Source organism: Oncorhynchus nerka, linkage group LG10 (assembly GCF_034236695.1).
Source record: "Oncorhynchus nerka isolate Pitt River linkage group LG10, Oner_Uvic_2.0, whole genome shotgun sequence".
In the NCBI taxonomy this organism is placed as follows: domain Eukaryota; kingdom Metazoa; phylum Chordata; class Actinopteri; order Salmoniformes; family Salmonidae; genus Oncorhynchus; species Oncorhynchus nerka.
In genome coordinates, this window is record NC_088405.1 from 31156633 (window position 1) to 31177548 (window position 20916).

At 41.9% G+C, this 20916-nt stretch overlaps 1 protein-coding gene across 4 annotated transcripts in view; it reads right to left on the reverse strand.

The window, feature by feature from the left end:
• The window catches only part of LOC115135135 (potassium voltage-gated channel subfamily KQT member 5-like), a 150709-nt gene that overhangs the window by 2646 nt on the left and 127147 nt on the right, over nucleotides 1-20916 (reverse strand). For all 4 annotated transcript variants that reach the window (XM_029669455.2, XM_029669456.2, XM_029669453.2 and 1 more), the window contains 11 exons: nucleotides 17199-17322; nucleotides 13339-13506; nucleotides 13091-13172; nucleotides 12715-12877; nucleotides 10773-10891; nucleotides 10481-10591; nucleotides 10117-10258; nucleotides 9895-9995; nucleotides 9633-9720; nucleotides 9246-9373; nucleotides 4128-4237 (listed from right to left, as the gene is read on the reverse strand). In XM_029669455.2, the coding sequence (XP_029525315.1) occupies nucleotides 4128-4237; nucleotides 9246-9373; nucleotides 9633-9720; nucleotides 9895-9995; nucleotides 10117-10258; nucleotides 10481-10591; nucleotides 10773-10891; nucleotides 12715-12877; nucleotides 13091-13172; nucleotides 13339-13506; nucleotides 17199-17322 (1336 nt within the window). The remainder of the gene's footprint in view (nucleotides 1-4127; nucleotides 4238-9245; nucleotides 9374-9632; nucleotides 9721-9894; nucleotides 9996-10116; nucleotides 10259-10480; nucleotides 10592-10772; nucleotides 10892-12714; nucleotides 12878-13090; nucleotides 13173-13338; nucleotides 13507-17198; nucleotides 17323-20916) is intronic.

Here is a 20916-nt window from a genome sequence, read left to right on the forward strand (position 1 = left end):
GAAATCAGTCAATTGAAATAAATTCATTAGGCCCACCCAGTTGGGAGCCAGGCCCATCCAATTCGAATAGGCTTTTCCCCACAAAAGGGCTTTATTACAGACATAAATACTCCTCAGTTTCATCAGCTGTCCAGGAGGCTGGTCTCAGATGATCCTGCAGGTGAACAAGCTGGAGGGCCTGGGATGGCGTGGCTACACGTGATCTTCGGTTGTGAGGCTGGTTAGACGTACTGCCAAACTCTAAAACTACGTTGGAGGCGGCTTAGGGTAGAGAAATGGACAGTCAATTCTCTGGCAAGAGCTGTGGTGGACATTCCTGCAGTCAGCATGCCAAATGCACACTCCCTCAACTCGAGACACTTATGGCATTGTGGTGTGTGACAAATCTGCACATTTTAGAGTGACCTTTAATTGTCCCCAGCACAAGGTGCACCTGCGTAATGATATGCCCCACCTGTCAGGTGGATGGATTACCTTGGAAAAGGAGAAATGCTCACCAACAGGGATGTAATTAAATTTGTGCACACAATTTGAAAGAAATAAGCCTTTTGTGCATATTGTTTGGAAGGGCCCATAAACAAGCATATCACTGTTAGTCTACAACTGTTTACGAAGTACACACACAAAATCAACCACACTCGTAGAGAGCGCAATGTCTTGCTCCCAGACAAACTAAACTTCTTTGCTCGCTTTGAGGACAATACAGTTCCACTGACACGGCCCGCTACCAAAACCTGTGGGCTCTCCTTCAGGGCAGCCAACGTGAGTAAAACATTTAAATGTGTCAACCCTCGCAAGGCTGCAGGCCCAGACGGCGTCCTCAAAGCATGCGCAGACCAGCTGTCTGGTGTTTACGGACATATTCAATCATCCTTATCCCAGTCTGCTGTTCCCACATGCTTCAAGAGGGCCACCATTGTTCCTGTTCCCAAGAAAGCCAAGTTAACTGAGCTAAATGACTTACCGCCCCGTAGCACTCACTTCCGTTATCATGAAGTGCTTTGAGAGACTAGTCAAGGACCATATCACCTCCACCCCCTACCTGACACCCTAGACCCACCCAAATTTGCTTACCGCCCCAATAGGTCCACAGATGACGCAATCGCACACTGTCCTAACACATCTGGACAAGAGGAATACCTATGTAAGAATGCTGTTCATCGACTACAGCTCAGCATTTAAGACCATAGTACCCTCCAAACTCGTCATTAAGCTCGAGACTCTGGGTCTCAACCCCGCCCTGTGCAACTGGGTCCTGGACTTCACCAGGTGGCGAGGGTAGGTAACAACATCTCCACCCCGCTGATCCTCAACACTGGGGCCCCACAAGGGTGCGTTCTCAGCCCTCTCCTGTACTCCCGGTTCACCCATGACTGCGTGGCCATGCACGCCTCCAACTCAATCATTAAGTTTGCAGACGACAGACACTACAGTGGTAGGCTTTATTACCAACAACAACGAGACGGCCTACTGGGAGGAGGTGAGGGCCCTCGGAGTGTGGTGTCAGGAAAATAACCTCACACTCAATGTCAAAGGAGATAATCGTGGACTTCAGGAAACAGCAGAGGGAGCACACCCCCTATCCACATCGACGGGACAGTAGTGGAGAGGGTGGAAAGTTAAGTTCCTCGGCGTACACATCACGGACAAACTGAAATGGTCCACCCACACAGACAGTGTGGTGAAGGCACAATAGCGCCTCTTCAACCTCAGGAGGCTGAAGAAATTCAGCTTGTCACCAAAAACACTCAAACTTATACAGATGCACAATCAAGAGCATCCTGTTGGGCTGTATCACCGCCTGGTACGGCAACTGCTCCGCCCACAACCGCAAGGCTCTCCAGAGCGTAGTGCGGTCTGTACAACACATCACCGGGGGCAAACTACCTGCCCTCCAGGACACCTACACCACCCAATGTCACAGGAAGGCCATAAAGATCATCAAGGACAACAACCACCCGAACCACTGCCTGTTCACCCCGCTATCATCCAGAAAGCGAGGTCAGTACAGGTGCATCAAAGCGGGGACCGAGAGATTGAAAAACAGCTTCTATCTCAAGGCCATCAGACTGTTAAACAGCCATCACTAACATTGAGTGACTGCTGCCAACATACTGACTCAACTCTAGCCACTTTAATAATGGAAAAATTGATTTAACATCTGCTAACCATGTGTATGTGACAAATAAAATTTGATATGACTGGTTAATATGTTGCACTCTACATGCCTGACTTCTCCAGGAGGACACATTACTTAACCCGCCTCCTGGAGAGCTAATCTCCTACAGGAGCCAACCCTAATCTAGCACACCCGATTCTACTAATTAGCTGCTCACCAGAACCTTAATTAGTGATATCAGGTGCGTTACAACGGGGTTGAAACGAAAGCCTGCAACCCCAGTAGCTCTCCAGGAGGGTTGGCCACCCCAGCTTTAAATATACAGTTGAAGTCGGAAGTTTACATACACGTCAGCTGGAGTCATTAAAACTCGTTTTTCAAACACTCCACAAACTACTTGTTAGTTTTGGCAAGTCGGTTAGGACATCTACTTTGTGCACGACAAGTAATTTTTCCAACAATTGTTCACAGAGATTATTTCACGTATAATTCACTGTATCACAATTCCAGTGGATCAGAAGTTCACATACAAGTTGATTGTGCCGTTAAACAGCTTGGAAAATTCCAGAAAATGATATCATGGCTTTAGGCTAATTGACATCATTTGAGTCAATTGGAGGTGTACCTGTGGATGTATTTCAAGGTCTACCTTCAAACTCCAGTGCCTCTTCGCTTGACATCATGGGAAAATCAAAAGAAATCAGCCATGACCGCAGAAAAAAAAATTGTAGACCTCCACAAGTCTGGGTCATCCTTGGGAGCAATTTCCAAACGCCTGAAGGTACCACGTTCATCTGCATAAACAATAGTATGCAAGTATAAACACCATGGGACCACTCAGCCGTCATACCGCTCAGGAAAGAGACGTGTTCTGTCTCCTAGAGATGAACGTACTTTAGTGCGAAAAGTACAAATCAATCCCAGAACAACAGCAAAGGACCTTGAAGATGCTGGAGGAAACAGGTAAAGTATTGATATCCACAGTAAATAGAGTCCTATATCGACAAACTGAAAGGCCGCTCAGCAAGGAAGAAGTCACTGCTCCAAAACCGCCATAAAAAAAGCCTGACTACAGTTTACATCTGCACATGGGGACAAAGATCGTACTTTTTGGATAAATGTCCTCTGGTCTGATGAAACAAAAATAGAACTGTTTGGCCATAATGACCATTGTTATGTTTGGAGGAAAAGGGGGAGGCTTGCAAGCCGAAGAACACCATCCCAACCGTGAAGCACGGGGGGTGGCAGCATCATGTTGTGGGGGTGCTTTGCTGCAGGAGGGACTAATGCACTTCTCATGATGCCGTCTATTTTGTGAAGGAAAATTATGTTGATATATTGAAGCAAGCAAAATGGCTTAAGTACAACAAAGTCAAGGTATTAGAGTGGCCATCACAAAGCACTAACCTCAATCCTATAGACAATGTGTGGGCAGAACTTAAAAAGCGTGCGTGAGCAAGGAGACCTACAAACCTGACTCAGTTACACCAGCTCTGTCAGGAAGAATGGGCCAAAATTCACGCAACTTGTTGTGGAAGGCTACCCAAAACGTTTGACCCAAGTTAAATTATTTAAAGGCAACGCTACCAAATATTAACTGAGTGCATGTAAACTTCTGACCCACTGGGAAAGTGATGAAAGCATTAAAAGTGGAAATAAATCATTCTAATATTATTCTGACATTTCACATTCCTAAAATAAAAAGTGGTGATCCTAACTGACCTAAGACAGGGAATTTTTACTAGGATTAAATGTCAGGAATTGTGAAAAACTGACTTTAAATGTATTTGGCTAAGGTGCATGTAAACTTCCGACTTCAACTGTATATACCATTTAGCAGACGGTTCTAGCCAGTGACTTACAGTCATGCGTGTACACATTTTTTACATATTGGTGGTCCAGGTTATAGAACTCACTATCCTGGCTTTGCAAGAGCCATGCTCCATCAACCGAACTACAGTGGACCACTGACCTCAGATCAGTGGTTAGGGATTACTTATCAACCTACTTTCTTTGAAGTCCTTGAGCGCCTCCTCGCGGTCACACTGTTCCCGGTCCCCATGAAGACTCTGTACTGCCAGGCCCCGCAGACACATGTCACTGGACAGGTCGTCACACCTTTCGGTAAGAAATCAGAAAACCTTCAGTATTTGGTGATTGATTAACCCTTGTGTAGTCTTAACATTCTGTATACTCCCCTTGTCCTAAGGGTAAAAAATGACCCACCTTCACTAAACCCCTAAAAAAAAAAAAGCAGCTTAATTGAATTTTAAACCCCAAATCTATTTTGCATTTAGAAACAACCTGTCATTCATCAAACTTTGTGAATATCTGGGGTTTCCCTCTTCACAATGCAGAAAGACTGCATTTAAAAATCAGTGGACACCACGCGTTTTTATTACAACACCTGTCATAATTGTTTTCTTTACTAAAGTAGAGGTTTATTGTTATTGCTAAAGGTACTGCATAGGTGTAAACATTTTTTTGCAAGAGATAGTACTCATCTAGCCTAAGAAAGTAGCAGAAATGTGCAGAAAGTAGTTTTGAATGCATTTTATTGAAGGGAAACAATAAGTCTTCAACTTCTCTGGCAAAATAGTGATATATTCTTGAATACTGTAGAATGGGGAACTCAACTACAAAATACTAGTCTTCTCCCATTTCTTTAACCATTGCCCCCACCCACAAGGTGTATAAACAACAATAAGAATAAAATAAGTTGTGAAGAACATAAATCAAGCAACTAATTAGCACATGTAGGACAGTATGCAAGTGTGTGTGCATGGTATTTGGTATTTGCAAATGCAGCAGCTACTCTTCCTGGGGTCCCCACAAAACATAATACAGATCATTAGGCAAGAACATAACTACATACATTTTTTTTTAAAGGCTCACGTAGCCTACACAAACTATCTAGGTCAAATAAAGGAGGCGTTGTGCCGCGAGGTGTTTCTTAATCTGTTTTTTTAAACCAGGTTGGCTGTTTATTTGAGCAATATGAGATGGAAGTTACATGCAATAAGGGCGTTATATAATACTGTACGTTTTCTTGAATTTGTTCTGGATTTGGAGACTACAAAAAGACACCTTGCGGCATGTCTTTTTTTTTTTAAACTGTGCATGGACTTTGCAGATGTATTTCTCACATGTGCAGCACATAGCATTTTACAGTCCTTCTTTGGGGGGGCAGAATTGGCATCTCCTCCTCTTGCCTGCCCCAGCTGTAGCCTCCGGTGGATCAGGACAAGATTCAGCCCCCTGAACAGCTTTCACAAGCGCTGCAGAGGCTGCTGTACGGGGGAGGCACTCCCTTCTTTGAATGTGTGGGGTTACATGTGCCTTTCCCAGCTGCTCCAGGAACACACTCCTCTTGTTCCCACTTATCAGGCATCCAGGTAGGGTTGATCTTGTTCATATCACAAAGGCATTGTATGGAGGACACATCAATGATGTTATGGAAGATGACCAGGGGCCAGCAGGCAGTCATCCTCCTGCAACTGTAAGTTCCAATCACCTTGTCCAGGTTGTCCACACCTTCTTTGTTGTGGTTGTAGTCCAGGATGATGGCTGACTTCCTGTCCTTATGATCACTGATCTCAGCCGTTTAGTGCAGTGTGCTCAGGAGGACCACATTCTTGTTCCTCTTTGGGAGGTAAGAAACTAGAGTGGTGGTCAACATTGCTCATCACATCAGACCTATGATAAAATGGAAACTGGTGGATGGCTTCGAGGCTAAATAAATTATTCTTCACCTGGCGGGAGAGATTGGGAAACTGCAGTACCAGGGAGAGAAGATCAGCATCTACCCTATTTGGAGCATTTCTCCAATTCTTCTCTGCAGATCCTCAAGCTCAGGCTGGATGGGGAGCGATGCTGCACAGCTATTTTCAGGTGTCTCTAGAGCTGTTCAAAATCAGGTTCAAGTTTGGGCTCTGGCTGGGCCACTCAAGGACATTGAGACTTGTCCCAAAAAACATCATCACAGCACCATGCTTCACCATAGGGATGGTGCCAGGTTTCCTCCAGACGTGACACTTGGCATTCAGGCCAAATAGATCAATCTTGTTTCTCACGGTCTGAGAGTCCTTCAGGTGTCTTGTGGCAAATTCCAAGCGGGATGTCATATGCCTTTTCCTGAGGAGTGGCTTCCATCTGGCCACTACCATAAAAGGCCTGATTGGTAGAGTGCTGCAGAGATGGTTGTCCTTCTGGAAGGTTCTCCCATATCCACAGAGGAACACTGGCGCTCTGTCAGAGTGATCAACTGTTTCTTGGTCACTTCCCTGACCAAGGCCCTTCTACCCACATTTTCATTTTTTTTAGTAATACATTTAGAATAAGGCTGTAACAAAATGTGGAAAAGGGAAGGGGTCTGAATACTTTGCAAATGCACTGTAGGTGTGGGGTATAGAGATGAGGTAGTCATTCAAAAATAATGTTAAACACAATTATTGCACACAGTGACTTAAGCCAATTTTTACTCCTGAACTTTAGGCTTGCCATAACATTTTGTAAAAAAAATGCAAAACATAATTCCACTGACATTGTGTGTAGGCCAGTGACAAAAGAAATCATCTCCATTTTATATTCAGACAGTAACAAAATGTGGAAAGTCAAAAAGGTGGGAATACTTTGAAGGCACTGTACTTCAGTAAAAAAAAAAAAAGTCTATGTTGAAATATGAGAAATAAATGGAATACCTACATAAAGATGAGATCCTCCTCTCTCCAACCATTACAACAGTAGCTGCTTTCAAAACAGGGTTTCCCCATGTTTGTATTTTGGGTTAGGGCAGACACCTTCATGCAGGAATCAGGATATTAATGTATTTTGGGTTAGGGCAGACACCTTCATGCAGGAATCAGGATATTAATGTATTTTGGGTTAGGGCAGACACCTTCATGCAGGAATCAGGATATTAATGTATTTTGGGTTAGGGCAGACACCTTCATGCAGGAATCAGGATATTAATGTATTTTGGGTTAGGGCAGACACCTTCATGCAGGAATCAGGATATTAATGTATTTTGGGTTAGGGCAGACACCTTCATGCAGGAATCAGGATATTAATGTATTTTGGGTTAGGGCAGACACCTTCATGCAGGAATCAGGATATTAATGTATTTTGGGTTAGGGCAGACACCTTCATGCAGGAATCAGGATATTAATGTATTTTGGGTTAGGGCAGACACCTTCATGCAGGAATCAGGATATTAATGTATTTTGGGTTAGGGCAGACACCTTCATGCAGGAATCAGGATATTAATGTATTTTGGGTTAGGGCAGACACCTTCATGCAGGAATCAGGATATTAATGTATTTTGGGTTAGGGCAGACACCTTCATGCAGGAATCAGGATATTAATGTATTTTGGGTTAGGGCAGACACCTTCATGCAGGAATCAGGATATTAATGTATTTTGGGTTAGGGCAGAAACCTTCATGCCGAAATCAGGATATCAATGCACTTTAGCTTACAGTTTGACCAAATGATGGGTTTTAGCCACCCTCCAAATACAACAAATGTTTTGACAGAAGTGTCCAGCTAGAATTTGCAGCTTGCACCTGTGAGAACAATTAAAAATTGAACTCGCACAGCCAAGTCAAAGTGTTGCATAATTATAATTAAATGGTTGCACAATGGAGCCCTGCCTCATAGTCAGCAACCTGGCAGTGTGGTGCCAGGAAAACAACCTCTCCCTCAACATCAAAAAGACCAAGGAGCTCATCGTGGACTACAGGAAATGTGGGGGCGAACACGCCCCCATCCACATTGATGGGGCTGCGGATCGAGAACTTCAAGTTCCTCGGTGTCCAAATCACTAAGGACTTAAAAATTGTCCACTCATATGATAGTTGAAAAGCTTTGTCATGGGCCCTCAAATCTTCAAAAAGTTATACAGCTGCACCATTGAGAGCATCTTGACTGGCTACATCACTGCTTGGTATGGCAACAGTACCTCCCTCGATCGCATGGCGCTACAGAAGATGGTACGAACAGCCCAGTACATCACTGAGGCCGAGCTCCTTGCCATCCAGGACCTCTATATCAGGCAGGAAGGCCCGGAAAAATCATTGAAGACTCCAGCCACCGAAGCCTTAGATGTTCTCTCTGCATCCGCAGGGCAAGCGATACCAGTGCATAAAGTCTGACAGTAACAGGCTCCTGATCAGCTTCTATCCCCAAGCAATAAGACTGCTAAATAGCTAACAGAATGGCTACACGGACGGACTGAGTTGACCCTTGTATTTTATTTTTTATACAAGGGTCTACACACACATTTATGCTACTGCTACTCTATCATACATCCTTTTGCCAAGTCACCTTACCCCCCCTCACTCAAATATCCCTGCACATTGTAAATATGGTATTGGAACTGACCCTGTACATAGCTTCTTACTTTCATGTGTTAATATTTCATATTTGTATTTCTTGTTTTTGTTATACCTTATTTTTACTGCATTTTTGCTGCATTGATATTGCAGCAGCTAATGGGGATCCATAATAAATACAAATATAACGAGTGCCAGAATCAGATACAATAACTGCTAAAATGATGACTTGGGCAATCTCTCTCCAGTTTTGGTCATTTATTTTCCTCATTTCACCCATCATGTTGTTTTGCTGACTAGGACATCTGTGATGGGTAGAACTCTTACCTCTTTTCGCCCTTGTGAAAAGTCCACTTAATCTATTAGAAGCAAGGTGGAGCTACTACAATATCCATTACACCAAGGCTATTCAACTATATTCTAAGGGGGACATATGTTTTAAAAGTTAACTGCAGGGGTGCCAGACATTTGACATGCGATTATTCTTCTAAAGAACTGTATGAAAAATAACACATCATATAAAGCACTTAAAATGTTGCTAAAAGTAATTAGGTAATTTTAAAATCCTCTGAAAACAAAGTGTTACTTCGATTTTTGCCAGGGATTTCTTTCCTGATTTTCTTTTACACTTATCCATTCTTATACCTACGTAATTCTGTCAAATATACATGAAGTGCCTCTAGAATCGGACTAGGGATTATCTCTAGTTTTCTCAATGTCTCGCTGACCATCAATGTCTCGCTGACATTGGACATATAACAAGGAGAGAACAGAGGGGTGCAGGGCAACACTCACATTATCTTCTTGCCTACGAAGATGAGCACTTTGTCCTCAGGCTCCATGTTGTGGACGAAGTTAAAGAGATAGGCCTTCTTCTCCTCGTCTTGACAAAAGAGAACAGTCTGCTGCACTGTGTTCACAGCCTGAGAGAGTAAAGAGAAACCTACAGATTATTAGGTTGGGCAGGGACAAACATAAGTGCAGTTAATATTTTTTATTTAACTAGGCAAATCAGTTAAGAACAAATTCTTATTTACAATGACGGCCTACCAAAAGGCAAATTGCCTTTAAAAGCCACAATACATATAACTTGATCAGATTGAATCCCGGCCTAGGTCTTAACACATCCCACTCATTTCTTATTTATTTGGAATGAGCAGCAGAAGCATTCGCTCCACTTACAGCCAGGTCCAGAGTTCCCACATACACCATCATGGGGTTCTTCAGGTACGTCTTGGCCAATCGCCTCACTCCCGTGGGCCAGGTGGCACTGAATCAGCCAATCGGAGAATAGACATCAAGATGGGCAAAGATCAACAAAAGAATGGTAGGCATTAACTCTTACAAAACAGATGAGCTCTATACACTGTGGAACTGAACATTGATACAGAGTTGTAGTCTGTCTGAAGTAACGGGGTGTGTTCGCATCTTAGGGTCCTTTTACCTGGTCATAATAGTCTGCCTGTCCGGACGGACATCCAGAAGAATTTTCATTATTTGAGGCTCAAAGCCCATGTCAAGCATCCTGTCTGCCTCATCCAGCACCTAACACACAAACCCCCAGTTACACACATGCTCACACGCTACCAGCAATATACAAAGCCACGCACAAATAGTCACGCGCATACACATTTTCACCACTGCCCCCCCACACATAACCACACACCAGGTAGGTGATGGAATGCAGGTTGATCAACTCGTTCATCTGCAGGTCGTTAAGCCGGCCAGGCGTAGCGATCACAATGTCTACTCCAGCTGAGATCACTTTGATCTGGGCCCTGCGGTCTCCACCTCCGTAGACACACACACTACAGAGACAACACAGAGGGGGAAGCGCCACATGCAGACATCTCCCCTGTAGGTCATAGTATAGATCGGATCTCTTGAAGCCCTTGTGGTTTCATAAGTAGCGTTAGGTATGGTACCTCAATAAGCTAGTGTGTATTATAGTGTTAGTACAGTAGAATAAATGTGGTGCTTGTTAAAGCACTAGTATGATAATTCTATAGTGTTAGGAGCACGTATGGTACCATTTGAAGCCCTTGTAGCTGTACTTGTTGCACTCTGACTCAATCTGCAGAGCCAGCTCTCTAGTGGGAGTCAGAACAAGCATACCAGGGCCGTCCCGCTTATCACGTTTTCTGTGTAAACCATACAGGCACAAATGTAAAAAATGTCACACACCCACAAAATGTAAAGAATGCCTATCCCATTATTTCTGAACTACACATGACCATTAGGGGTAGGGGTCAATCTTGGAATGAGCAACTGTGTGAAAGACGCGTGGCTGGAAGAAATACCAGTATGGTGGTAAAAACTTACACAGGCTGGCCATCCATGTGAATGAAGCCAGGTAGAAGGTAGGCCAGTGTCTTTCCTGTGCCTGTCTGGGCAATCGCGATCAGGTCATCTCCTTTCAGCGACATGGGCCAGGCTTGAGACTGGGACAGGGGGACAACTGTCATGGGAATGACACTGACAACATGGGAGTTATAGTGCAACTGTGTATGGTACTAAGTATCAAATGTGGCATCCCAGTAGTGGGTTTATTGTTAGGGAAAACAAAATATTTTCTCACAATAAATACCTTTTGAATGACAACAGAGGTGTAACAGAAACTCAGTGCATGCAGGCAGAAAGTTTTTGCATACTGAAACTAACTACAGACAACAGTAAGCTATGAGTCATCAAATTGCAGGTATAGGCATAGACCTCTGAAAAATGTTGTTCAGTGAGCTTCAAAAGGGCGTTTCCCAATTACATCTTTCACATTTAAAGTTGCAATATCAAGTATAACGAAATGCCTTTTTTGCCAGCGCCAAAATGTCTACTGAATTATGTACACGTTCACTATTTCTCACAAATTTAAACACACTGGATTGGTGGAGGCATGGGATAGTTTCCAACAGATTTCTAATACCAGCCATTTCCTTTTAATTCAATCAGTGAAGGAAAGTGAACAAGTAAACACTGAGCAAGTAGAGAATTGGGAAGTATTCTTTTCTAAATCTCTTCATCCATAGTGCTTTTCATTTCTATATTTTGCAGGAAATCAACTGTAATGTACCCATTAAGTTATTATAAATCATCAACTGTAATGTACCCATTAAGTTATTATAAATCATCAACTGTAATGTACCCATTAAGTCATTATAAATCATCAACTGTAATGTACCCATTAAGTTATTATAAATCATCAACTGTAATGTACCCATTAAGTCATTATAAATCATCAACTGTAATGTACCCATTAAGTCATTATAAATCATCAACTGTAATGTACCCATTAAGTCATTGTAAATCATCAACTGTAATGTACCCATTAAGTCATTGTAAATCATCAACTGTAATGTACCCATTATGTCATTATAAATCAACTGTAATGTACCCATTAAGTAATTATAAATCATCAACTGTAATGTACCCATTAAGTCATTGTAAATCATCAACTGTAATGTACCCATTAAGTCATTGTAAATCATCAACTGTAATGTACCCATTAAGTCATTATAAATCATCAACTGTAATGTACCCATTAAGTCATTATAAATCATCAACTGTAATGTACCCATTAAGTCATTATAAATCATCAACTGTAATGTACCCATTAAGTCATTATAAATCATCAACTGTAATGTACCCATTAAGTCATTATAAATCATCAACTGTAATGTACCCATTAAGTCATTGTAAATCATCAACTGTAATGTACCCATTAAGTCATTGTAAATCATCAACTGTAATGTACCCATTAAGTCATTGTAAATCATCAACTGTAATGTACCCATTAAGTCATTGTAAATCTGTTGTAATGTAGCCAACATTTTGTTGGGGTTAAATATGTCTTATATCTCCTAGATATAGGACAGATACTTCAAAACCTTATTAACTGACTGTATTTTTGCCATTTATGAATGTGTTATTCAATGCGTTTCTATGGGCTTTAGTAGTAAAGGTCATATTTATTTTGATAACTATTTGATAAATATTTATTTTGATAACTAAAGGGGTACTACAATATAATGGTGAAATTCTGCATGGTCTTAAGTGAATTCTATATGTTAGCTTAGTTGAACCGCTCCCATCATGCTCCAACTTGAAGGGCTTGGAGTGAGTGCACTATATTGGTCAGTTCAATTTGGAGTGTATTGCTCATCTAAATTGGTCAGTGAAACTCAGTCAAGTCTTTGCTCAGAGACGGTCAAAAGTTGTATACAAACAGTAAGGTTTTGGAAGGGAGGTTGAACTCTGACTCAATAAGGACCTGGATAGGAGTTGGCTTGGCGAAGCCGACTCTGACAATATTCTCCATGATCCCAGGATAGTGCAGGAAGGCTTCGTCGAACGTGACCACAGGGTTGGGAAAAGGACGCTTCTCCCCTTCTCCCTCCTTCAGGTCATCCACAAAGATATCGTTATTCGCTTTCCTACGGGAAGAGAGGGTGGAATTGGTCAGGAATATAGTTACTTTGCTTGCATGTAGGTTGGTACAAAACCAAAGTCGACAGAAGAGTTGAGTTGATAACATATTACTGAGCAGAAAAAAATAAAAATTGAACTCAGAAAGTGGATAAACAGCATCCTCTGCTGGACAAGAAATATACCTCCATCGAGACAAAATTGGTCCCCAACTTACTTACCTCCATGCCTTTACTTCCTCTTCACACCGACTGGCTACAATCTCTGACTCAAAGTAGAAATCCTTCTTCAGAGGTGGGAGATCTGCAGGGATCCCAAATCAAAATGTTCTATTCAGCCACTAAGAACTATCAATCAGAATACTGTCATGTAAGAACACGGGAGAATCAAGTGTAGGAACAGTTGTCAATCAACAGCGATGCAGTCCCGGTCTGTGTTGTGCATGCATGCGTGCATCTCCCCCACTCACCCTGCCACTTCATCTCTTCGTATTTGTGCCGGTTGGCCCTCATGGAGACCCAGTCGATGGCCTGTGGAGGACTGTCCTCCAGAGACGCCTGCAGGGCTGCAGCTGACCAGATGGAGCCGCTCCTGCCTCCGCCACCAGCACCCCCAAATCTTCCATCACACCCAGGTTCTGAGAGAGAATGCAATACACAAAGAAACTCAGTCTGATGAACCAGTAGTCTCGTTCACTAGATGAGTCCACCGGACAATACAGGAGGCCCGCTATAGCAGGGAAAGCCTTCATGGAAAGCAGACAATGAAAAGCTTCAGAGAACTCTATACTGTAAGAACAATAACTTGATACAGCAAAATATGTGATGTTAGTGAAATTTAAAAAATGTGACAGGGCAATTCCACCACTTTTTAACCTCATCTTCATTATCTTCAGCACAATAACATTTCCACATTTTGTAATATAAAATATTAAGTTAACAAAGTTCTACCCGATGACATCAAAAGTTAAAACATTTTAAAAACAGTGATTTTCAAACACTATGAAATTTACTGTAACGTAGGGAAAAAGGAAATACCCACCCTCTGGCTAGAAAAATCTCTGCAGGTTTTGAAGATCACCGTTTTGTTACTTTTAATCCTACCATGTGTTTATGTTTTAGGCCCTTTAGCTTTTTACATTTTAGTCATTTTGCAGTTAAAGATCTTAAGATGCACTAGGTGAGACAATCACATGACATTTCTCCTCAATAAAGAAGTTAAATCAGCAAAGAGTGCTAGTAGGGGGTAAAAAGTAAAGTGCTAGTGTTCGGTCACAAAAGGCATTACAGTAAAAAAATATATATACAGTACCAGTCCAAAGTTTGGACACCTACTCATTCAAGGTTTTTCTTTGTTTGTACTATTTTCTACATTGTAGAATAATAGTGAAGACATCAAAACTATGAAATAATACACATAGAATCATGTAGTAACCAAAACAAGTGTTATCCAAATTAAAATATACTTTATATTTGAGGTTCTTCAAAGTAGCCACCCTTTGACTTGATGACAGCTTTGCACAGTCTTGGCATTCTCTCAACCAGCTTCATGAGGTAGTCACCTGGAATGCATTTCAATTAATAGGTATGCCTTGTTAAAAGTACATTTGTGGAATTTCTTTCCTTTTTAATTAACCTAATGCATATTTTTTATGCATATTCTTGATGCCATTTGAAAGGAAACAGTTACGTTTGTGGAAATGTGAAATGAATGTAGGAGACTACAACACATTAGATCTGGTAAACGATAATACAAAGAAAAAAACGTTTAAAAAAATGCAAGAGAAAGGCCATAATGTATTATTCCAGCCCAGGCGCAATTTAGATTTTGGCCACTGTGGCTGCAGTGTATGTGCAATGTTTTAGACTGACCCAATGAACCACTGCCCAAATGGTTTATTAATAACTTTAAGTTCATAACTGCACGCTCCCTCAAAAAAATAGCACAGTGTTATTTCACTGTAATAACTACTATAAATTGGACAGTGCAGTTAAATTACCAACAATTAAAGCTTTCTGACAATATCAGATGTCTATGTCCTGGGAAATTGTTACTTACAACCTCATGCTAATCGCATTAGTCTACGTAAGCTCAACCATCCCGAGGGGGACCCACCAATCCTGTAGAGGTTGTGTTTGAGCCCATCACTTGTGTTGTAATAAGGTAGGGTTGGTATACAGAAGATAGGGCTATTTGGTAAAAGACTAAGTCCATATTTTGTCAAGAACAGCTCAAATAAGCAAAGAGAAACAGTCCATCATTACTTTAAGACATTCAAGGACTTTGAAACTTTCAATTGCAGTCGCAAAAACCATCAAGCACTATGATGAAACTGGCTACTCATGAGGACCGCCATAGGAAAGGAAGACCCAGAGTTACCTCTGCTGCAGAGGATAAGTTCTTTACAGTTACCAGCCTCAGAAATTGCAGACCAAATAAATGCTAAAGAGTTCTAGAAAACGACATCTCAAAACCAACTGTTCAGTGGAGACTGCTTGAAATCAGCCATTCATGGTTGAATTGCTGCAAAGAAAAGACTACTAAAAGGACACCAATAATAAGAAGAGACTTGCTTGGGCAGGGAAACACTAGCAATGGACATTAGACCAGTGGAAATCTGTCCATTGGTCTGATGAGTCCAAATTTGAGATTTTTGATTCCATCTGTCGTGTCTTTGTGAGACGCAGAGTAGGTGAACAGATGATCTCCGCATGTGTGGTTCCCACCGTGAAGCATAGAGGTGGTGGTGTGATGGTGCTTTGCTGAGGACTGATTTGTTTAGAATTCAAGGCACACTTAACCAGCATGGCTACCACAGTGATACGCCATCCCATCTGGTTTGCTCTTAGTGGGACCATCATTTGTTTTTCAACAGGACAATGACCCAACACACCTCCAGGTTGTGTAAGGATTATTTGACCAAGGAGTGATGCGAGTGCTGCATCAGATGACATGGCCTCCACGATCAACCAACCTCAAGCCAATTGAGATGGTTGGGGTTGAGTTGGACCGCAGAGTGAAGGAAAAGCATCCAACAAGTGTTCAGCATATGTGGGAACTCCTTCAAGACTGTTGGAAAAGCATTCCAGGTGAAACTGGTTGAGAGAATGCCGAGAGCGCACAAAGCTGTCATCAAGGCAAAGGGTGGCTACTTTGAAGAACCTCAAATATAAAGTATATTTTGATAACACTTGTTTTGGTTACTACATGATTCCATGTGTATTATTTCATAGTTTTGATGTCTTCCTTCACTATCATTCTACAATGTCAAAAATAGTCAAAATAAAAGAAAAACCTTTGAATGAGTAGGTGGACAAACATTTTGACTCGTACTCTGTGTGTGTGTATATATATATATATACACACACACACACACACATATATTATTTATATATATTAATAATATACGTTTTTATTTGTAACACGCCGGTTTCAAATATGTAGACACTGGTTTGGTGCTGAAGATAACGAATGAGGTCGAATGAAAAGTTGAAAAGTGGCCTTTAAGACTAGATCAAAGTAAATGCAAAAAGCTATATAGTTGAAGAGGTCCTTCAAGAACACACTCACCGGCCAGTTTATTAGGTACACGACCCCATTCACAAAAATGGATCACTCCTACAGACAGTGAGTTACGTGGCTGGCCATATAAAGCAGGCAGACAGGCATCCAGTTACTGTTTGGTTGAACGTTAGATGGGGCAAATCAAGTGACCTAAGCGACTGGTATGATCGTAGATAACAGGCTCACCGGATCCAGTATGTCAAACTAACGTCCTTCTGGCCTTTTCACACATACGACAGTGTCTAGGGTTTACCGAGAACGGTGCGACTAACAAAAAACATCTAGTAGGTAACATTCCTGTGGGTGAAAACAGCTTGTTGATGAGAGGTCAAAGGTGAATGGAAAGAATAGTGCAAGCCAACAAGCAGGCCACAAACAGTCAAATAACAGCGCAGTATAACAATGGTGTGCAGAATGGCATCTCAGAACGCACAACTCGTTGATCCTTGTCACGGATGGGCTATTGCAGCAAACGGCCACACTGGGTTCCCACTCTTACAACTAAGAACAAGAAGAAGCGGCTCCAATGGGCATGCAAATCACCAACACTGGACAATTGAGGAGTGGAAAAACAATGCTTGGAACACGAGAGTTAAGTTTACTTGAGTGGCATGAGCAGTTCCCAGACCTCAATCAAATATATAGCATTTTTGGGATTAGATGGAACAGGCTGTTTGAAGCATGAATGTACCGCCGTCCAATCTGCAGTTTACAGTACCACACTCAGTGCTCTCTCCCTTTCCTATTGGTTTAAGTGTGTTTTACCTCTGCGGAATCCCCCAGGGCCATTGTCTCCGGCTACCAACTCCTCGATCATCTCTCGGGCCTTCTGTTGAACCTTGCTGCTCCCGAAGATATGCACCTCACCCTCATAGTCCCCCTTGCTGATCTACAACACAAACACACGTAGGGAGGTTAACTCTACGGGGGGAGGGCAATTGATTAGCTGCAGTGTAGAAAATGTGTCTTTGAACTGTCTTCAAAGTTGTTTCAGCAGTTGGCAAAATTAGCACGACACAAGCTGAATTAAATGTAAAAGGGTTTAAAAATAAAACAGCTTGGTTTAAGCTCAGTGCTCCATTGACATTTCACAGAGTTTCAAATATTTCTCTCAAAAACAAGTGTAAAACAGGACATTTCAAATCAAATTAATATAAAAAGCATACAAAAAAAAAAAGGAAATGTCATGTCTGAAAATCGATATCAATCTTACCTCGATTGTTTTATGTCCTGTGGATTCGTGAAGAAAGATGACGAGTTCAACAGGTTAGTGAGTCTGTCAGATAGCCAGTAGCTTTAATTCTGGCACAGAATTCAGCCTAGCTGACAATATCATTTTCCAGATTCTTACCACTTTTCTGGCCTCCATTGATTTGAATGTTGCGGACTGGAGCTCTGGTGTCATAAAATGAAGTTATATACTTTATTTTTGGTGGCTTTCAGAACCCCAAAAAAAGCCCGCATTTAAAAATGACATTGTTAAAAACTTCAAAATGTGTCGTCAGAGCTCCAGTCCGCCCACAATAGCGGCCGCTCAACTCCATTGTAAATCATGGAATTGAGATTAGTTGTCTAGCCTAATGGTAACCCATACTCTTAGAGCTAGCTAATTATACTATGAAAGTTGCCGAAACTCAATTTGAAATGCAAATGTGCAAAATATAAATCAATATCATTTCTACAATTCCTTTTCCTAAACAGATTGCATTTCAATTTGAATTGTCACAAAACGCATAACAAATATATTGCATTATCATTTTCATGACTGGTATGCATAATGTCTGCCAATTTGAAAAATAGCCAAGTGTGTTTGATATTTTATTTTCATGGTACTATCCAGTACAACACTGACACACTTAAAAATCTAAAATGCTTAAAAATGGCAAATCTTTACAAAAAAAAGTGCCATTTCATTTCCTTGTGACAAAAATAATAATTCTCAATTGACACGGCCTTTCCATAATCTGTGGGGTTTAAGACTCAAAATTCAAATGATCAAATTAGATAAATGAATCGTAATGCTTAATTTTGCTATTTTGTTTCCTCATTCGCATTATTGTTTGACCTGTGTTGATTGTCAATCACTGCGCACAGGGTTTCGGTAAGGAAGAGAGGCTGCCTATGCCTGCTAGCAAGTCATTTTCGGTAGAAGCTGTATCGATGTGGAGTTTTAGGCTGTCAACAGCCAGGGAGAGACCCAACAGAAGAACAGCCAGTGTGCGAGGAATTTGCAGTAGGGAACAATAAAGCTCAGTGGAGGGGACACAAGATAGCTACTAGTGGCTAGCTAACATATGTAAACAAAAGTATGTGGACACCCCTTTAAATTAGTGGATTTAGCCATTTCAGCCACGCCTGTTGCTGACAGGTATATAAAACCGAACACAGCATTGCAATCTCCATAGACAAACATTGGCAGTAGAATGGCCTTACTGCAGGCCTTTCAACATGGTACTGTCATAGTATTCCAACTTTCCAAAAAGTCAGTTTGTCAGATTTCTGCCATGCTAGAGGTGCCCCGGTCAACTGTAAGTGCTGTTATTGTTAAGTTGAAAGGCCACACAAGCTCACAGGACGAGACCTCCAAGTGCCGAAGCACGTAAAAATCTTCTGTCCACTCACTACAGAGTTCCAAACTGCCTCTGGAAGCAACGTTAGCACAAGAACGGTTCATCGGGAGCTTCATGAAATTGGTTTTCATGACCGAGCAGCCACACACAAGCCTAAGATCTCCAGAGTGGTATAAAGCTCACCGCCATTGGATTGTGGAAACGCGTTCTCTGGAGTGATGAATCACACTTGACCAGTCCGACGGACGAATCTGGGTTTGGCAGATGCCAGGATAACGCTATCTACCCAAATGCATAGTCCCAACTGTAAAGTTTGGTGGAGGAGGACTAATGATCTGGGGCTGTTTTGACATTCGACAATTCTGTGCTTCTAACTTTGTGACAGTTTGGCGAAAGCCCTTTCCTGTTTCAGCATGACATTGCCCCATGCACAAATCGAGGTCCATACAGAAATGGTTTGGTGAGATCGGTGGGGAAGACCTTGCCTGGCCTGCACAGAGTCCTGACCTCAACTCCATCAAACACTTTTGGGATGAATTGGAACTCCGACTGTGAACCAGGCCTAATCACCCAACATCAGTGCCCGTCCTCACTAATGCTCGTGGCTGAATGGAAGCAAGCACCCGCAGCAATGCTCCAACATCTAGTGGAAAGCCTTCCCAGAAGAGTGGAGGCTGTTATAGCAGCAAGGGGGGGGACCAACTCCATATTAATGCTCATGATTCTAGAATGAGATGTTTGACGAGCACATGTCCACATAGTAGCTTGCTGGCTATGAAGAGGCATTACTGGCTATCGTTACTGGCTAACGTTAACTAGCTAGCCCACTGACACTGTCTAGCTTCGCAACAAGACACCATTGTGGAACACCTTTAGGTACAGCAAGTGGCTTTTGTGTCTTGTAATTTCACATTTGGTTCACATTCAAACAAGTGGCTGTATGACTAGCTAGCAAGGTTATTTATTCTCCTTCCAGATAGCTAGCAAGCTATGTGGCACTAACGTTACTCTAGAGGGAATCACTAATGGTATGTTGCTATTCAAAAACAAGGGAATTATCTGAAAGCATGTCAAACTATATAGTGTAACGTCACACGTACGATAGAACATTTTGTTTAACTTTTTTTTCTTTGGGGGGAGAAGTGGTGGACAACACTGGAGGGCATCTTCACTGCCCACATGTAGGACATTTACAAGTAAGTATCCCAAATTAGGTACTACTAACTACTTGGATAGATAAGAGGCAGAGACTAAGCTTAGAGGTGGATACTGTGTACTGTATGTTTCCAAGTCATTACTTGAGTGATTGTGTAACACAAAAGACACTATCACACACTGAACAGACCGTGTGAAGAGCACCCTTTGTCATATGCAGTCCTCAAATGATTTGGACTTGTTGCAGAATTCTCCCGAAGTGTGCACTTGCATACTTCCATGATGGAGTTTGCAAGTGCACACCATAAGAGAAGGGTGGAGAATTGAGATGTAGCCCTCATGTGCTCGCTCAACCACCTATACGCCCATTCCTGTAGCTGAGGGCTAGTGATATTACAATGAGGGATTCAATTAAGCTGGTCGGAGATTGCACCGGGTCTTGCCTCCCGGGCAAGAGCCGGGTGCTCCGTTTATAGTCCAGAGAAGTCAGCTCAAAACAAAATTACGTATGTGAAGAACATGGAGTAACGATTTAGGTTTCAGTGTTCACATGCAAAGTGTTTGCTCTTTGTAAAAAAAAGAATGTACTTTATCTGCCTTCCCAAGTAAAACTAGTAAAATTCTAACATATACTTTATGGAAAATACATATGTTTTCTGAATGATGAATCATGCAGTCTTGTTGACAACATAACCTGGCAGCGCAGATTACTGTTCTATTTGAGCAGGGCGCTCCTCCATCACAGATTTCGCCCATTC